At 40.2% G+C, this 18,820-nt stretch overlaps 1 protein-coding gene across 2 annotated transcripts in view; it reads right to left on the minus strand.

Annotated features, from left to right (window-relative positions):
• Positions 1 to 18,820, minus strand: part of rnf121 (ring finger protein 121) — a 128,763-nt gene that overhangs the window by 92,560 nt on the left and 17,383 nt on the right. For both annotated transcript variants that reach the window (XM_077197415.1, XM_077197416.1), the window contains exon 2: positions 514 to 551. In XM_077197415.1, coding sequence (XP_077053530.1) covers positions 514 to 551 — 38 coding nt within the window. The remainder of the gene's footprint in view (positions 1 to 513; positions 552 to 18,820) is intronic.

Raw genomic sequence — 18,820 nt, forward strand, 5'->3', positions numbered from 1 at the left:
CCTTTGCCAATCCCGTTCCCCTCTCTCTACACCCCACACTTTCCTGTCAATCTTTACTGTCCAAGGCACAAAGTCACAAAAAGGTCAAAAATATAACTTTAAAAAAAAAAAGTGTTTTGGTGGTTCATGACCCTTTAAACCCCTTGTATGAACCCTAGTTCATGTTTATTTTTCAAGCACCCATTTTTGTTTTCAAGCTCCCATGTTTGTTTTCACATACTTTCCAGCTCATGAATCCAAAATGGCTGAAATTCATGAACTTTCAAGCGTGGAAACCCTGTGGGGGAGAACATGCAAACTGCACAGAGAAAGGCCTCCTTCTGGCTGAGCCGGGACTCGAACCGGAGACCTTCTTGAGGCGACAGTGCTACCCACAGAGCCATCGTGCCTCACTTTAATAAACATTACATAAAAAAATATATACATTTAATTGCAGAAACTATACATATTTATGATTGTATGAGTGTGAATACATATATATTTTAAGTAACAATAAAAAAAAAAGGTACAAACCTCCACTTCTCCTCTGGTGAGAGCTGGGACAGATCAATCTGTTGAAATATGAGTGATTTCAGCAATTAGTTATAGCAACATTCAAGCAGAAGTGCACTTCATTACATTGCAACCTTAAGCTAAAATGCGTTCAATAACTTTTTCCATATCACAAATCACATAAATCACAAACGTTGTCCACATATTTATCTAATATGGAAAGCTTCGTCGTGGACCCACTCCCAGCATACACATTGTGAGTCCAGGGAAGCTAGTGCTCCTCGACAGTGAGTTCTGGCAGGACAACATGTAACTTTGTTTCAAGAATTGCAATCTTCTGTAGAAGTCTGTGGCACTTTGTGCAGCAAGTAGATTCTGAACCAGACAGGAATTTTAGTCTGAATATAGGAAGCTGTGTTGAGGCATCCCAGGAATGTATGCTGCTGGCTGTGGGAGGCTGGTCAGATAAAAATACCCCTTTTGTGTAGTAATATTCCATTTCAAATGTTTCTAATTTATTGTTGGTGCCAAGCTTTGTCGTTTGAGCACTGTGCTGATTTCCTGAAGTTAAAATTAGAAGATAAAATACAAAAGCGAGAGAGCAAAGGGCTAAGCAGCGCCCGAACAGTAGCTGGTAAGCAGGAAGTAAATTCAATGCATTTGCTTTAACCATACGGTTAAGCATTTTTACAAGGACAACCTTATATCAGGTACAGTATGTCAATTTTTCTTGAGGAAAACAATCTCTCAACTAATGCTGTAAACTATACAGGAAAGAGGAAACCCTGTCAGGTTGCACATTACTATAATATTAAAGGTTGAAATTAACAACAGTCCAAATTCAATAGCTACTTATTAGGAATGCACAATATATCAGCATCGGCCGATATGTGTTCATTTTGTAATTTTATTGTTATGAACCGAAAAGAAATTTAGGCTGCTATATTAAAGAAGATAATGGATTATTTCCTTCTTCTGAGACTTCAGATGAGCACTGTTTGCCATGATAGTTTTGAATAGCTTGAAATATGATTGGTATCACTTTGAAAAGGAAAACACAGTGCAACATGTGCAGCACACATCTCATATAAGTTTCGTTAATTAACCAGCTAACAAAGCGCTTTAGTTTATCAGTGTTTGTTCAGCTCTACAGCACACACAGTTCAAACAGCAATGCTGTTATTTGAAACAATAATATTCATTTTAGATAATTGTTTTTTTAAAACACTGATACGGTCACGAAAGCGGGTGAAGATTCCACAAGCGGCCACCGGAGGTCTCACTCACCTGAGTATTAGCATTAAGTTTGTACTACAATACCCAAGAACCCACATACCTGGACTGATTACTGCACACCTGTCCCTCATCACTCAGGCTATTTAAACTCGTGTGCATGTTCTCTCACTGCGAAGTCTTGTTTGCCGCAGCTACATTTCAGAGCGTTATTTCCCTGTGTTGACTCTACCCACGACTCTTTGCTGCCTGCCTACCACTTGTGTTTATCTGGACTACTTTGGACTTTATTGCCGTTTGCTGCCTGCCCTGATCCTCTGCCTAGTGGTGGGCAGATCGAGGGTTCGTGAAACACTTGAAGCAAATGTGCCGTATTGTGCGAGGCTTCGAAACAATCCTGTCTCCATGGTAACCCCTAGTGGTCAGAACAGTGTAAATGCAACTAAAACCCGGGCCAAACATACGGTGGCCGAGAGGTGCAAAACAAATCACAATTATAAAAACAAAATAACAATTCAGAAAACATAACGACAATTCAGAAAACAAAATAAGTCAGAAAACACAACGACAATTCAGAAAACAAAATAACAATTCAGAAAAAACAATAACAATTCATAGAAAACGGAAAAGGTAGGTACATTTTGAGAATGCCAAACTTGTCGCTGATTGGACGAGATACCTGTCAATCAAGCTTTACAGGAAGTAAGAAATTTGTGATCAACTTTGTTTTGCTAAATGCAAACGCTCCCATCTGGGCTCCCGTAGTTCCGACCGGGCTCAGCGTTTGCCATGATAGAGATACACAAACAACATGGCAAATGAACAAGACCGCGGCAGCAGAAGCTCAGCCACCGAAAACATTTACAAGCTGAATCTGCAGGGCCGCCAACTCTCACGAGTTCACTGTGAGAGACGCACTTTTTACACGCTCTCACGCCACACAACCATTTTCTCACGCAGAGAAACATTCGCGAAGCAACGAGGACACTGACACCGACAGACAAGAACAGAGCAGGTTACTATCGATATGAAACAGATTCTCAGCTCTCAGATTTTGTCAATTTTATTACAAAATTCAAACAATAAACACCGTTTTGGCGCTTGTAAATGTGACGTGAGAGAACGCTGGCAGATCTCAGTTCAAGCGGCACGTGAACCGAACATCTGTTAATCTTTACTACCAACTTACCGAGATGTAATAAAATCGATCGATCAGTGTTTTTCAACCGCGGAAAGATGTCCATAAAACAGCTGGAGAACAACATATGTCACGTAACGTTACATTTACCTCAGGATGGCTTTTAATGACCCATAGCACGCATGTTAGTTAGACGCATTATAAAATAAAAAACTTATTATATTTAATTTGAGTTAGTTTTAACCTTTTAATAATACCAGCTGACAGGGCTTTCTGTATGTTTACAGCATTAAGTGATTTTTTATTACTTTTTTTGGGAGAACAATTAACACATTGACGTATCTACTGTACCTATTTATCCAAAGGAATTTATATTGAATCAAGATCAGAATCAAATCACAAGAATTGAAATTGTGAAATTTGTGTTAAGCAATAATAAAAACAGTAGCATACCAGTAAACTTAATAAAATTATGTTTAGTTACCAAATAATTTGACAAATCACCATACACTTATTGTGATGCAAGTTTTTTGTTTTTTTACACATCCCCCCAATCCCAATCCACCCATTTTATTTTATGTTACATTTTCATTGTTTTCACAGACAGGGCCTGTCCTCTTGTCATATTGGCTTGTTGTTTCTGATTGCACTTTAATCGAGATCAAATCCCAGAAGGGAATATTAAAACAAAAAGTTAAAACTTGTTTTGAACAATTTCTTTGTCATCTGCAGATTGATTTTAAGTAGGGAGAGAAAAAAATCAATTTAAATCGTAAATCGGATTTTTTGTGAAAAAATCTGGGATTTTTTTTTTAGGCCATATCGCCCAACCCTACTCGACAGGTAGGCTAAGTCAATATTACAGTCTTAATGACATGCTTTTTTTCATTGCTTGGTTGTGTACTTTATTATATAGACAGTAGAACATTTATAGTTAAAAGTTAAACAGGCTCTTTGATGAATAGCATCTATTGAATAAAGTTGAGAAGGCGCTAAAAACAAGGTTTGTAACTTTTTATGTAACCTAGAATTTCGATAAGAATATATTTTAATAGAGCATATGATTGTTCTTGCATTGTTTGTCATAGCTTTTTGGTACATAACGGCCACCGTAGATGCAACACGCATTTGAAAAAGTGAGGAGCTGGACAGCACAATTCGTTTGAATGCAAAATACAATTTCACCGCTAGATGGGAGAAATTCCTACACAATGTCCCTTTAAGCCATTTGAGCACAAGCTCATTTTAATGTCGTGGTATTTCGCCAGCATGTCCACAATCACGGCATATGAATGTCCTTCTTTAAAGTAATGTTTAATGTGTTCCATTTTCACCTTTAGCAAAACAAAGTTGATCACAAATTTCTTCCTGTAAAGCCGTTTTCTATGAATTGTCGTGTTTTCTGAATTGTTATTGTGTTTTCTGAATTGTTATTGTGTTTTCTGAATTGTAAATGTGTTTTCTGAATTGTTAGTGTTTTCTGAATTGTTATCGTGTTTTCTGAATTGTTATTTTGTTTTCAGAATTGTCAATGTGTTTTCTGAATTGTTATTTTGTTTTCTGAATTGTCGTTGTGTTTTCTGAAATGTTATTTAGTTTTTTTAATTGTGATTTTGTTTTCTGAATTGTAAATGTGTTTTCTGAATTGTTATCGTGTTTTCTGAATTATTTTGTTTTCTGAATTGTCAATGTGATTTCTGAATTGTTATTTTGTTTTCTGAATTGTCGTTGTGTATTCTGAATTGTTATTTTGTTTTTTTAATTGTGATTTGTTTTGCACCTCTCGGCCACCATACAAACATGCATAAAAACACCGTTTACAAAACTTATTTACAAAATTTTTATTGAAAGAAAAATCTTTCAAATGCAGTTCTCTTACGAGAGGTTCTCTCGCATTGCGTAAGTTTAGCTTACGCTACGGGAAAGATTCATCTTCTCGAGATATTGAAGCCAAAAAATTATCCTTATTTTTTTATTCATTGTCAACGCAGTGCAGCAGCTAGCAGACATAGAGCAGGCCATCTCGCGTGCTCATTGGCTGCCCTGCGGGCAACTGCTGCAGCCTACCAGTGAGCCCGGCGTGACGTCAGCCCAATGAAGGGCGCCCGCGCCTTCATAGCGTCACAGCCCGCCGGAATGGGCGTGGCTTAGCGTATAAAAGTAGGGGCTGTAGGCTGACTTCCCTGATTATTCGTCTCTTCGAGCTCTTCGTATCGCTGGATCTGAGAGAAACCACCGCCGCCGTCGAACAGCGAACAGCCAGCTTAGGACAGCGCTGAGGAAGCCGGCCGTTTTCGCCACCTTCACCCATCCGTGCGAGCTATGCTATCCGGCGACGTATCCTTTACCTTGCTAACCTATTCTATAAGAGCAGCTAGGGCTGAGCGATATGGCCTAAAAAAAAAATCCCCGATTTTTTCACAAAAAATCCGATTTACGATTTAAATCGATTTTTTTTCTCTCCCTACTTAAAATCAATCTGCAGATGACAAAGAAATTGTTCAAAACAAGTTTTAACTTTATTTTGTTCTAATATTCCCTTATGGGATTTGATCTGGATTTAATTACAATCAGAAACAACAAGCCAAAAAGACAAGAGGACAGGCCCTGTCTTTGAAAACATTGAAAATGTAACAAAATAAAATGGGTGGATTGGAATTGGGGATGTGTAAAAAAAACAAAAAACTTGCATCACAATAAGTGTGTTGTGATTGTCAAATTATTTGGTAACTAAACAATTTTATTAAGTTAATTAACCATGTAAATGACTGGTATGCTAGTGTTTTTATTATTGCTTAACACAAATTTCACAATTCAATTCTTGTGAATTGATTCTGATCTTGATTCAATATAAATTCGTTTGGATAAATATTAGGTATGGTAGATACGTTAATGTGTTGTTAATTGTTCTCCAAAAAAAATTCACCTAATGCTGTAAACAGAGAGCCCTGTCAGCTGGTATTATTAAAGGTTAAAACTAACTCAAATTAAATATAATGCGTTTTTTATAATAACAACGTTATACTATTTTAATGATATAGGTAAAAATACAATGAATGTGTAATATAGTTATCATATTTAGCAAAATACTCCTCTCTATAGCAATTATTTTAAGTCCACATGCGTGCTATGGGTCATTAAAAGGGATTCCTGAGGTAAATGTAGCGTTACGTGGCATATGTTGTTCTCCAGCTGTTTTATGGACATCTTTCCGCGGTTGAAAAACACTGATCGATCGATTTTATTACATCTCATTAAGTTGGTAGTAAAGAGTAACAGATGATCCGTTCACGTGCCGCTTGAACTGAGATCTGTCAGCGTTCTCTCACGTCACATTTACAAGCGCCAAAACGGTGTTTATTGTTTGATTTTCGTAATAAAATTGACAGAATCTGAGAGCTGAGAATCTGTTTCATATCAATAGTAACCTGCTCTGTCTTGTCTGTCGGTGTCAGTGTCCTCTTTGCTTCGCGATTTTTCTCTGCATGAGAAAAGGGATGTGTGGGGTGAGAGCGTGTAAAAAGTGACAAAATTGCGTCTCTCACAGTGAACTCGTGAGAGTTGGCGGCCCTGCACATTCAGCTTGTAAATGTTTTCGGCGGGTGTGCCTCTGCTGCTGCGGTCTTGTTCATTTGCCATGTTGTTTGTGTATCTCTATCATGGCAAGCGCTGAGCCCGGTCGGAACTACGGGAACCCAGAGGGGAGTGTCGGCGATTGTTAAAGAGAAAACCGATTTTCATTCAAAAAAATCAGCGTAAACTACACATTCGAGTTAATCGATAAAATCGATTTATCGCCCAGCCCTAAGAGCAGCGAGTGTCTTTTTAAAGATGCCTCGCGCTTCCTGCGGCTCGTGTAGAGCCCCGCAGCGCCGAGACCGCCACTTGATCTGCACTCTCTGCCTGGGCCTGGAACATGCAGAGCTCGCCCTCGCCTCCGGGGGCTGCGAGCTCTGTGAAGCGCTTCCGCTGTCGACCCTGTGGGCTCGACTCGAAGCCTTCAACACCGCAGCAGTGACTCCGCCCTCTGTGGGACCGCGAATGAAGAAGCGCCGTTCCCTGAGACAGCCGGAACCTGTGGCCACAGCGACGCGCTCGCCGGAGAACCTCTCTCGATCCTCGCTTTCGACCTTCCCCGCCCCTCCTCACCGACGCGCAGCTGCCGCTCACGAGCCTCACTGCCGTCGCATCTGAGGATGAGGCCGGGGGACACGCCACTAGAGAGTGCTGCTCCATCCTGGCATCAGACAGGCCTCCGCGTCGCTCTCCCAAGTGGACGGCGCCGCCGAGAAAGGCTACAAGGCTATTTCCCCTGTGGAAGAGATGGCGGTCACGGTCAGCCCTCCCGTCAAAAGCCTGCAGAGCCACATATGCCGCCTCCGGCCAAGCCGCGTCTGCTCTCCACTCCATGGCTGTGCTACAGATCCTGCAAGTCGTCCTCCTCCGTGAATGGGATGAGAAGAGCCGGGATCAAGCCACTGGACGAGCCATGACTGAAACTGAGGGAAACTATGAGGGAAACTGAGCGAGCCACTTCCTGAACGCGCCGCTCTCCCCCACTGGTCTCTTCGGCCCAGCGGTGAACGGGATCGTTGACCGTTTTTCTGAGGTACAGAAGACCACGCAGGCCATGAACCTCTTCCTGCCGCGACGCTCGAGCTCCGCTACAGGCCGCTCTCGCGAGAGACAAAGCCAGCCTCCTGTGCGAGCCAGCGCCCAGCGTCCAGCACAGCCTCAGCCTTCGCAGCGATGTCAGGGCGGCCGCCCTAGGTCGCGCTCAGACAGACGTCACAGACCGCCGCCCCCCAGAGGGCTTCGGCAGAAGATCACGCTGAAGTCTGAGCACGCGAAGCCCTCCTAACAAAGAGAGAGAAAAGACGCGCGTGTCCCGCTGCGGCCGGACCGCCGTCAAAGTTTATTTCCCTGTCAGTCCCCTTCAGACAGACTACTGCAGTGGTTCATTTAGCAGCCAAGAGCCGGTGTGTTCACCCTCTCGCCTGCACACAAACGGCGTTTTCACGGCGACCCAGAGAGATCTCAAAAAGAGTATAATGTCTGGTCCGGTTCACGCCATCGGTGTTTTAAGTGTAGTGAAAGTGCCCACGCCCCAGTGTTCACGCCTACACACAAACACTTCGAAATCTCGTGTCACCCACAGAGCACACTCTCATAAAGCGCAGAAAAGCCGCTCGAGTGCCCGCTCTGTTACACGATCAAAAAAGCAGGTTATGAATGCAAGTCATGCAAGTCACATTTGAACAAAGTGCTTGCGAAAAGACTGTTCAAAATGCTTACGACCAGGAAAATCCTCGTGCACGTTCGCCCGAGAGACTGGTTTATTTCTCTAGATCTGAAGGATGCCTATTTTCAGATTCAGATAATACCCCGTCACAGCCAATTTTTGAGATTCGCCTTCTACGGTCAGGTATATCAATACACCGTCCTGCCGTTCGGCCTGTCCCTAACACCCCGTACATTTACGAAGTACATTTACATTTACGGCGCTCGCCTCCCTGAGAAGTCATCAAACAAGAAATCTGGACGATTGGCTGATATTGGCACAGTCAGAGACAGAACTGCTATCTCACAGAACAGTGCTTCTCAGTCACCTGGAAAGCTTGGGTCTCACGGTCAACTGGACCAAGAGCTCATTACTGCCCAGCCAGTCAATTTCCTTTTTAGGAATAGAACTGGACTCGGTGACCATGACAGCTCGTTTATCGACACAGTGCGCGCAGTGTTCGCCGTGTTCGCCACCTAGCCGCATCTTTCCAGAAGGGCAGCTTTCTCCCATTGAAAACATTTCAAAGGATGTTGGGCTGTATGGCATCAGCTGCAGCGGTGCTTCCATTTGAACCACTAGACTCCGTGGGGTTGAAATATCTATCACTGAAAACCGTCTTTCTGACTGCACTGTCGTCAGTAAAACATGTGGGGGACCTGCATGCACTGTCTGTCAGTGCGTCGTGTCTTGAGTTCGGGCCGAATGACTCTAAAGTCATCCTCAGACCTAGACATGGCTATGTTCCTAAAGTGATGGGCACTCCATTCAGAGCGCAAGTTATTTTGCTGTCAGCTCTGCCAGCATCTGACAGCGAAAGTGAGGTGAATCTCCTCTGCCCTTTCAGGGCACAGAGATTTTACATTACGCGCTCCGCCTCCTTCAGGCGTTCAGAACAGCTTTTTGTTTCGTTTGGTGGGCGCATCAAGGGTCTCCCCTCCTCGAAACAGAGCCTGTCCAGATGGATAGTGGACGCTATAGCAGCTGCTTACGCGTCAAAAGGTCTGCAATGCCCTCTGGGCATCAGGGCTCATTCCACGAGAGGCGTGGCCTCGTCGTGGGCGTGGTCTAGTGGGATTTCTATCCATGACATATGTGTAGTGGCGGGCTGGAGCTCTCTGTCTACCTTTGTCAGGTTTTATAACCTATAAGTTCCTACCTTGCAGGCTAAACTTTTTTCAGTTTGAAGGAGAGGTGTATTCTGCCCAGATCTTCCTGCTCAGATCACTCTCACGTGACTCAGCTCTCCTGGTTGAGCTGCACTAGTAGGGTATGTGCCATGTGCCTATACAGACCGGTACGCTGCTCTGTATTCCCTATGTGTGCTTATGTACAAGTGATGGTCCGCGTGTCTGGCCACCTTATTTTTTCCACTTATGGGGTTCCCCTGAAAGTTCGGGGTCTCATGGTGGATGCTTGGCACGCACGGCGTTGACAAAGTGTTCCCGTAGCGTAAGCTAAACTTACGCAATACGAGAGAACCTCTCGTAAGAGAACGATACTCGCTTGCTAAACGTAACCTCGGTTCTCTCTAAAGAGGGAACGAGTATTGCGTAATCGGCCGTGCTCGCGCCACGAGCGACTTCGCTTCAGTCGACGAAAAACCAGGGAAGTCAGCCTACAGCCCCTACTTTTATACGCTAAGCCACACCCATTCCGGCGGGCTGTGACGCTATGAAGGCGCGGGCGCCCTTCATTGGGCGTGACGTCACGCCGGGCTCACTGGTAGGCTGCAGCAGTTGCCCGCAGGGCAGCCAATGAGCACGCGAGATGGCCTGCTCTAGGTCTGCTAGCTGCTGCACTGCGTTGACAATGAATACAAAATTAAGGATAATTTTTTGGCTTCAATATCTCGATAAGATGAATCTTTCCCGTAGCGTAAGCTAAACTTACTTAATACTCCTTCCCTCTCTAGAGAGAACCGAGGTTACGTTTAGTAACAGAGTATCGTTATCTAATAATCTAATAAGATTATCAAATATCTATGTTCTTTCATCGATTTGTTTAGTTTATTCTATGAATGGCTCAGCTAAACAGGCCAATAAGAGACTATTAACTACCATTATTAATTTTAATTCTACTAATGTCTAATTAAAACGTCTACAAATGTATAACTGATCAGAGACCAGGTTAAACCCACAGACACAATTGTTCATTGATTCTCAGTGACTCCTCATCATACATGGGTTGACAGAGATCATCGCCCCAGCGGTGAAACACTGAAATTTCGAAGTGTTTCGAAACAGTTATGACGTATTGAAGCCCCTTTTACTGAAATCACGTGACTGGCAGTTTGATACATTAAACTGCCATCGATTCAGAAAAAAAGATTTGTAAAGGTTTCGAAGCTTCTTGAAGCATTGTTTTGAAATTGCCATCACTACCTCTGCCTGTTATGACTACGTTTTCTACTTTCCCTTTGATATTGTTGTTTGCTCTGGTATTTCGACCCACGCCTGTTTGTACTGTGAACTTGTGTTTTAATAAACCACACATGGAGCTCACTCAGCCCAGGTCTTCATTACGGATGCATTAATAACTAGCACTTTTTTTTCTTGTATTACCGTCATCAACAATATGGCCATTCCATTTTATTTATCCATGGCATATGCATTTTATTCTTAAAAACTACGTAGATATTAAATTTCTTCTCCAATTTGTTGAAATATAAACATAAATGATAGATGTGATCATTTGTTTTTATGAGTGATTTAACCCCTTAAGTCTCACCCCCCCCTTTTGATAATGGACATTAAAATGCACTATACGAACTTAAATGGGTGTAATTCAAGAATGCTTTGGAATATAGACCCAAGTTTGGTCTTGTTTTAAAGAAAGCAATCAGCAGATTATTACTGAAGTGAAAGCATGAAAAAGTTATGGAAGTTTAAATTTACAGTAAATCAAATATACTTTATTAATATTTTGTTTTTTAATATAAAAAATATTTTACAAAATATTATTACTATAAAATTACTATAAAATGAAAGCTATATAACGAACCAAGTTGTGTTCCAAATTTAAAGTTGATATCACAAAATTTAAGTTCCCAATCTCCTACTTCCTGCTTAGCTACTGTTCGGACGCTCTCGCTTACTGCTCCGCGCTTTGCTCTATCGCTTTTATATTTCTATATTTTATCTCCTTTTATCACCTAATTTTAACTTCAGCAAATCAGCACAGTGCTCAAACGTTTGGATTACTACAAAAAAAAGCAGAATTATTTTATTCAACCAGCCTCCCACTGAAAGCTTACATTCCGGGGAAGAGAAAACAAAACTGCCTACATTCATAAGGATAAGAAAATGCCTCCTCTGGAATCTACTTGCTGCTCCAACTGCCACAGACTTTTACAAAGGATTGCAATTCTTGAAACAAAGTTAATTGCGGGACCACCAAACCAGACGGAACACACAACAGAGCTTCGTCATGGACGTCCTCAGCATACAGCCGGTGAGTCCCATGAATCTAGTGCTTCTCGACAGGCCATACTGAGTGTAGAGAAACAAGCCGATCGTTTTACTAATCGATGGCACAAACAGGGTGCGAGACCCAAAGGCACTCGAGACATCAGATTGTCACGAGCATCACATATTACTGCAGTAGCATCCTCTACCCCAGATACGGCTCTGACAAGGACTGCAAACACTGGTCTCCTACCACCGCCTATACATCTTGAGAACAGATTTGAAGTATTAATGAATGAGGAATCCCCAAATTTGATGAATGTGATCACACACAGACAGAATCAGCCAGTAGCTAACACTGATGCTAACTGGGGCTCAAGGTTGAGCAGACAGCGGCACTCAGCTCACAGTGCAGCCGAGCCCAGGACTCTGATAGTGGGCGACTCCGTAATCAGAAACATTAATAGCAGGGATACAACAACGTGCTGCCTTCCACAAGCAACAACATCTGATGTAAACAGGGAACTTCAGAACATTCTGATGAAACATAAGACTGCAAATCGACTCATCATTCATGTGGGGAAGAATGATATTCATAAAGAGCAGTCGGAACTTCTTAAAAAGGATTTCAATGAACTTTTTGAAACACTTAAAAGACTGAAAGTTCAAACATTCATCAGTGGACCACTCCCAGCAAGAGGAACAAACAGGTTTTCACGGTTGCTTGGGCTTAATACATGGCTGCAAAAAACCTGCAATATAAAAGGAGTGAACTTTATTGACAACTTCAATCTTTTCTGGAGTCAGAGGCAACTGTTTCAACAGGATGGCCACCACCCAAACAAACTTGGTTCAAGAGTGCTAAAGGACAATATCTACTTCTCCCTCCGTCAATCCTTCTGCAATGTGTGCCAATCCACTCAACCTGAATGGCACACACACACCTGGATACAGTATGAATGACCACAGGATTTCACTTCAGCCCCTGAATGGACATGCGGTTGACACATCACACAAGGACAGTGATAACACCACTCAGCCACAACAACCTCTGCTCACGGACACAATCTTAGCTGAGCCCTGCCCACAGAGCTCACCACAGACAGACTGTGACATACCAGCACTGCTCCAATATACAGCACCCAAGGACGACTTTCTGGAAAACAGCCAGGGAAACCAGGACAGCATATTACAGCCTCCAATAACACCAGAGCAAAAATCACTCTCACTGGAAACATTATCACTCTCTCCAGCATCTCCACTTCTGTGCTTCTCAGAGAAAATGGAACAACTGGTGCACGCTGGAACTAGACTATCCCACTCTTTTGCTGCGAGCCCCCAGATACCAACCAAAAAACGCCAGGCCCCACAACCACCAAAGCCTACGGGCCCAGCTCGCCCTCCCCCTCCCCCTGTGAGAGCTCTTCGGCCTCTGCCACAGCGCCAGGGCCCACACCCTCCTCCAGCGGCTCGAGGTGAACCAAAAACAACTGATACCAGCTCTCAGTGATATGTGTCGGGTCCCCGCTATGATAACAATAACTTTCTCAAATGTTTACAGAACAAGCGGGAACCCAGTGTGCCTGTATCTTTTTCTATTGCTGTTCAATTACATGATAGAAAGTCTAAGGCCTTCAAAAGCCGTACAGCAAACCCATCTAATCTGGTGCCTATTACACGACATACCAAGATTGCTGTGGGGACAAAAAGTGAGACTGTTAAGTTAGCACTTTTAAACATCCGCTCACTTAAAAATAAATCACTTTTAGTCAATGACTTAATAACCACATACAACCTGGATTTTATGTTGCTAAATGAAACTTGGCTAGAAGAAAGTTGCAGTGCAACAGTCCTCAATGAAACAGCCCCTCCTAACTTTACTTTTATGAGTGTCTGCAGAGCTGTCAGAAGAGGCGGAGGTTTAGCTGCTCTTTGTAAAGATGTCTATCAATGTAAGCAAATATCATTTGGGAATTACCCGTCTTTCGAATATCTGGGTATTGTGTTAAAAGGTGCTCCACGCATTTTACTTATCATTGTTTACAGGCCTCCAAAATACTCTCCAGCTTTTGCTGAGAACTTAACAGAACTGTTAAGTTCTATTTCCTCAGAGTTTGACTGCTTTGCCATTGCTGGAGATTTTAACATTCACATAGATAATGCAGAAAACAATATGGCAAAAGAAATCGTGTTTCTTTTCTTGCAAAAGAAAGCATGTACATGGAGCCACACATAATCGTGGACACACTCTAGATTTACTTATCAGTAAGGGTCTAAACATTTCATCAATTGTTATTAAGGATGTAGCACTGTCTGATCATTTTTGTATTTTCTTTGACATATTGATCTCTCCTGCCATTGAAGCTAGATCTGTGTCTGTCAAGAAGAGATGCTTAAATGAGAATACTAGTGTACTATTTATGAAGGCTATATCTTTAACACCAAGCATATCTGCTGACTTAAGAGTGTAATTGATGATATTGCTCCTGTGAAAGTCAGGAAGAAGAGTGGCAGACAAAAAGCACCTTGGAGAAACTCAACAGCAGTGCAAAATATGAAAAGACAATGCAGAAAAGCAGAGCGCATGTGGCGGAAGACAAAACTTGTAGTCCATTATAACATCTACAAAGAAGAAATTTCGAAGAAATTGATGGCAAAATTTTGGAAGAAACCGTACAGCAACTAAAAACATCAACCTGCGCCCTTGATGCACTTCCCACATCTTTTTTCAAAAATGTGTTACACAGCTTAGAAGCAGATCTCCTAGAAGTGGTAAATGCCTCACTTCTATCTGGGAGTTTTCCGACCTCCCTGAAAACTGCTGTTGTCAAGCCCCTCCTGAAAAAGAGCAATCTGGATAAGACCATATTAAACAACTATAGACCGATCTCAAATCTTCCTTTCATAGGCAAGATCATTGAAAAAGTTGTCTTCAATCAGCTGAACAAATTCTTAAGCTCGAATGGATACTTTGACCATTTTCAATCTGGTTTCCGACCGCACCACAGTACAGAGACCGCGCTCATAAAGATAATAAATGATATTCGCTTAAATACTGATACAGGCAAATTATCAGTGCTGGTACTACTCGACCTCAGTGCTGCATTTGACACTGTCGATCACAAAATACTTCTTGACAGGCTGGAAAACTGGGTCGGGCTTTCTGGGATAGTCCTAAAATGGTTCAGGTCATACTTAGGAGGCAGAGGTTATTATGTGAGTATAGGAGACCATAAGTCTGAGTGGACATCCATGACATGCGGAGTCCCTCAAGGCTCAATTCTTGCGCCACTCCTATTCAACCTGTACATGCTCCCAATGAGCCAAATAATGAGAAAGAACCAAATCGCTTACCATAGCTATGCAGACGACACACAGCTCTACTTATCCCTATCGCCTAACGATTACAGCCCCATTGACTTCCTTTGCCAATGCATTGATGAAGTAAACAATTGGATGTGCCAAAACTTTCTTCAGTTAAACAAAGACAAAACTGAAGTCATTGCGTTTGGAAACAAAGATGAAGTTCTCAAGGTGAACGCATACCTTCAGTCTAGGGGTCAAACAACTAAAAATCAAGTCAGGAATCTGGGTGTGTCTCTGGAGTCAGACCTTAGTTTCAGTAGTCATGTCAAAGCAATAACTAAATCAGCATATTATCACCTGAAAAATATTGCAAGAATTAGATGCTTTGTTTCCAGTCAAGACTTAGAAAAACTTGTGCATGCTTTCATCACCAGTAGGGTGGATTATTGTAATGGACTTCTCACTGGCCTTCCCAAAAAGAACATAAGACAGTTGCAGCTCATACAGAACGCTGCTGCTAGGATTCTGAGCAGAACCAGAAAATATGAACACATCACACCAGTCCTCAGGTCTTTACACTGGCTGCCAGTTACATTTAGGATTGATTTTAAAGTATTATTACTGGTATATAAATCATTCAATGGCCTAGGACCTCAATACATTGCAGATATGCTCACTGAATATAAACCCAACAGATCACTCAGATCATTAGGATCACATCGGCTAGAAATACCAAGGGTTCACTCTAAGCATGGCGAGTCTGCTTTTAGCTACTATGCCAGCCGCAGCTGGAACCAGCTTCCAGAAGAGATCAGATGTGCTCCTACAGTAGTCACATTCAAATCCAGACTCAAAACACATCTGTTTAGCTGTGCATTTACTGAATGAGCACTGTGCCACTGTTCGTCCGACTGTTTGCACTGTATTTTATTTTATGTTTTAATTATTCTGATTTCTGTATTTTATCTTTTATTCTAAACTGTTTTAATTATTCTGATTTCTTTTGATTATTTTAATTTCTTCTATGTAAAGCACTTTGAATTACCATTGTGTATGAAATGTGCTATATAAATAAACTTGCCTTGCCAAAACTTGCCTTGCCTTGCCTTGCCTTGCCCATGAGATTTTGTTTAGGCGTAATACCAAACATAGCCACCGGGTGCCATTGAATTCCATTGAATTTAATTGTATGGATTCTGCTGTAACGAATTAATAAATTTCTATCCAAATATCACTTCTGTCACTAAATATGGAACCTTGAGACTCAGACCTTTCTGACGATGGGTTTTGTCAAGATTAGAAAAGGTTTTGATAATAAACCATGAAAGATGATGCCCAAAAGGGGAGGAGCCTAATAAAATAATTTAGAGTACCATTTCTATGGTCCGTAGGAAGCCCAAACACAGAAGACCTGACAGCTGGGTGAAAATAACACACTTTCGACGGCATGGCTACTGCTCTCCACTATAACTCTTCCTCTTCGACAAAGCCGCAGAAATATGGCCATGCCCCCTTTTATGCATATTCCGGAGGGAGGGTTGATGTAAATGGGTCAATGATGTATAAGGATTTTCAACAGGCCGATTTTAAAATACAAAAAAAATAATATTGTTATTAATAATTGTTTTGCACATGTTTTAATAATTTTTTCAATCATGATAGAGCCAGTTTAATAAAGGCTTTTTAATTTTCTAAAGAAGAGTGCCTTGGATTCCCTTTTCTACAAAAAATAATACCTGTTCCAATTCTTCAAACATTAAGGATGTTGTGTACACATAAATTCATATAACATTTTTAATTTAAGTGATTTTAGTGTTTTTTCATCTAGATGAATTGGCCATAGCCTTAAAAAATGTGGTGTGACCGTGATTTATCTTAAAATTAATTAATTACCTTAACATGCTTAACATATTTTTTTTACAAGTTCTTAGTAGTTAAAGTGTTTAGAAACAAAGTATTTGCATTTCTTTTAAATTTTTGTAAATAATGATCAAATTTTTTTTTCTATAATTTTAGAGTTGCCGCCTTAAATCTAGTTAACAGACTTATTTTTCCTGTAAATCACATAAAACTGATAAAAATGTTTTAAAAATATCATTCACTTAAGCATACTTTATCAGTGATTCATATTTTAGCCACAGAAATAAGATATTTTATTTTAAATTTAATACAGAGATTGCTTTTATTGGTCGCACCACATGATGAGTGGTCGCTCCAAATGACAACCAAGACCTTATATAGTTAAAAACCTATTTAAAAATATCAATGAACAATACATTATACAAAAAATAGATTTAAACCAAATTTTATACTAAATTCACAGAATTTTCCAGAACACAAACATTTGATAAACATTTTTTTTTATAAAAAAATCACATCGCAAACATAAGAGCACCATTTCATTTAACTTGACTTAGAATTTCTTTCTAACAAATAATAATGTTATATATACATACAAATATTGTATATAGGTAACATTTGGGGTCAATATTTTTTTTTCTGAAGTAATTAATACTTTTATAAATCAAGGATAAATTAAATTTATAAAAAAAGTGACAGTAAAGATATTTAGGCTAGAATGTTACAAAAGATTCTATTTAAAATAAATGCTGTTCTTTTGAACTTTCTATTCATCAAATAATCCTGACATATAAAAATTATCACAGTTTCCACAATTTCCAGTAGTAACAAAAATAGTGTAACTAAAATCCTCAATCCGGAAATTGAGCGTTAGATCTAGAGCATAGATCAGCATCGATAATAATCAAGTTTCTTGAGCAGCAAATCATTATATTAGAATGATTTCTGAAGGATCATGTGACACTGAAGACTGGAGTAATGATGCTGAAAATTTAGCTTTGATCACAGGAATAAATTACAGTTTACTACTATATATATTCACATAGAAACCAGCTATTTTAAACTGTAATAATATTTCACTCTTATCCTAGCAAGGTACTCCTCTCTTCCTGCAGGGTCAGAATTTTTACTTCACTTGGCATTGGCATCTGGTAAAATAGATTAAAATAGTTTTAAATAAATAAATAGGCAATAATAAATACATTACTAATAAATGCATTATTACTGAACTAAAATTACATGCTATAACTTTTTTGTTGCATTTTTCTCATATTGTACAAAGAGTAAACAAACCGTCTGAAATATTTTTTAAAAATCCCAAATTTCATAAAAATCTATTCCAAATTATACTAAATTAAATTACTTTTTGTATATAAACCATCAATTGAATATAAAAGCACAAAACCTGCCAATCTAGGCCATATATCTATCATGAAAAACAGTCTGCAGTGGTCACACCACATGATATTTGGTCACACCACATGATATTTTCAAATTCAGTCAAAATTTACAGGCACAGAATTGGTCACCTAAACAAAACAAGCTAGCTTTCCACAAAAGGTCAATATAAAATTTAGAATAAAAATATATATTTGTAGAAATATCTTTAATATTAAATTTTTTAAGGTCATACCACATGACATCCAACTTTGGTAACTGCATACCAACCATTACAAAGGTTTATTTTTTTTCCTATTTGAGAGAATGACAAACCTGTTTGTGGCTTGCATGGGTCCTTGGTAAATTGGTATATGATGTAACTTCCTGTTTGAATAGTTTTCAACATAAAAGTCCCAAAATAGTAGTTCCTTGATGGTCGCACCACATGATATTTCATAAAATGGACATCATCTGACAAAATTTGTTTGTATATTATGATGGAAATATAACTACAAATGCTTTGATTTTTTTTTACAGAATTACAAAACACTTTGGAAATCATGCCAAAGAGTGCAGAAAATATTTTTTAATAAATTTAGAGTAATTTCAAAGACGTTTTCAAAACAGAAGTTAGAGCCGGACGGTCGCACCACATGATATTTTGACACTTAAAATATAAAAAAAAGTTACAAATAACTAAGTTTTTTTAAAAGTTAAAGTGAG

The sequence above is a fragment of the Siphateles boraxobius genome, unplaced genomic scaffold (genome assembly GCF_051911475.1).
Source record: "Siphateles boraxobius isolate OS27281-9 unplaced genomic scaffold, OSU_SipBor_1 11, whole genome shotgun sequence".
Lineage (NCBI taxonomy): Eukaryota > Metazoa > Chordata > Actinopteri > Cypriniformes > Leuciscidae > Siphateles > Siphateles boraxobius.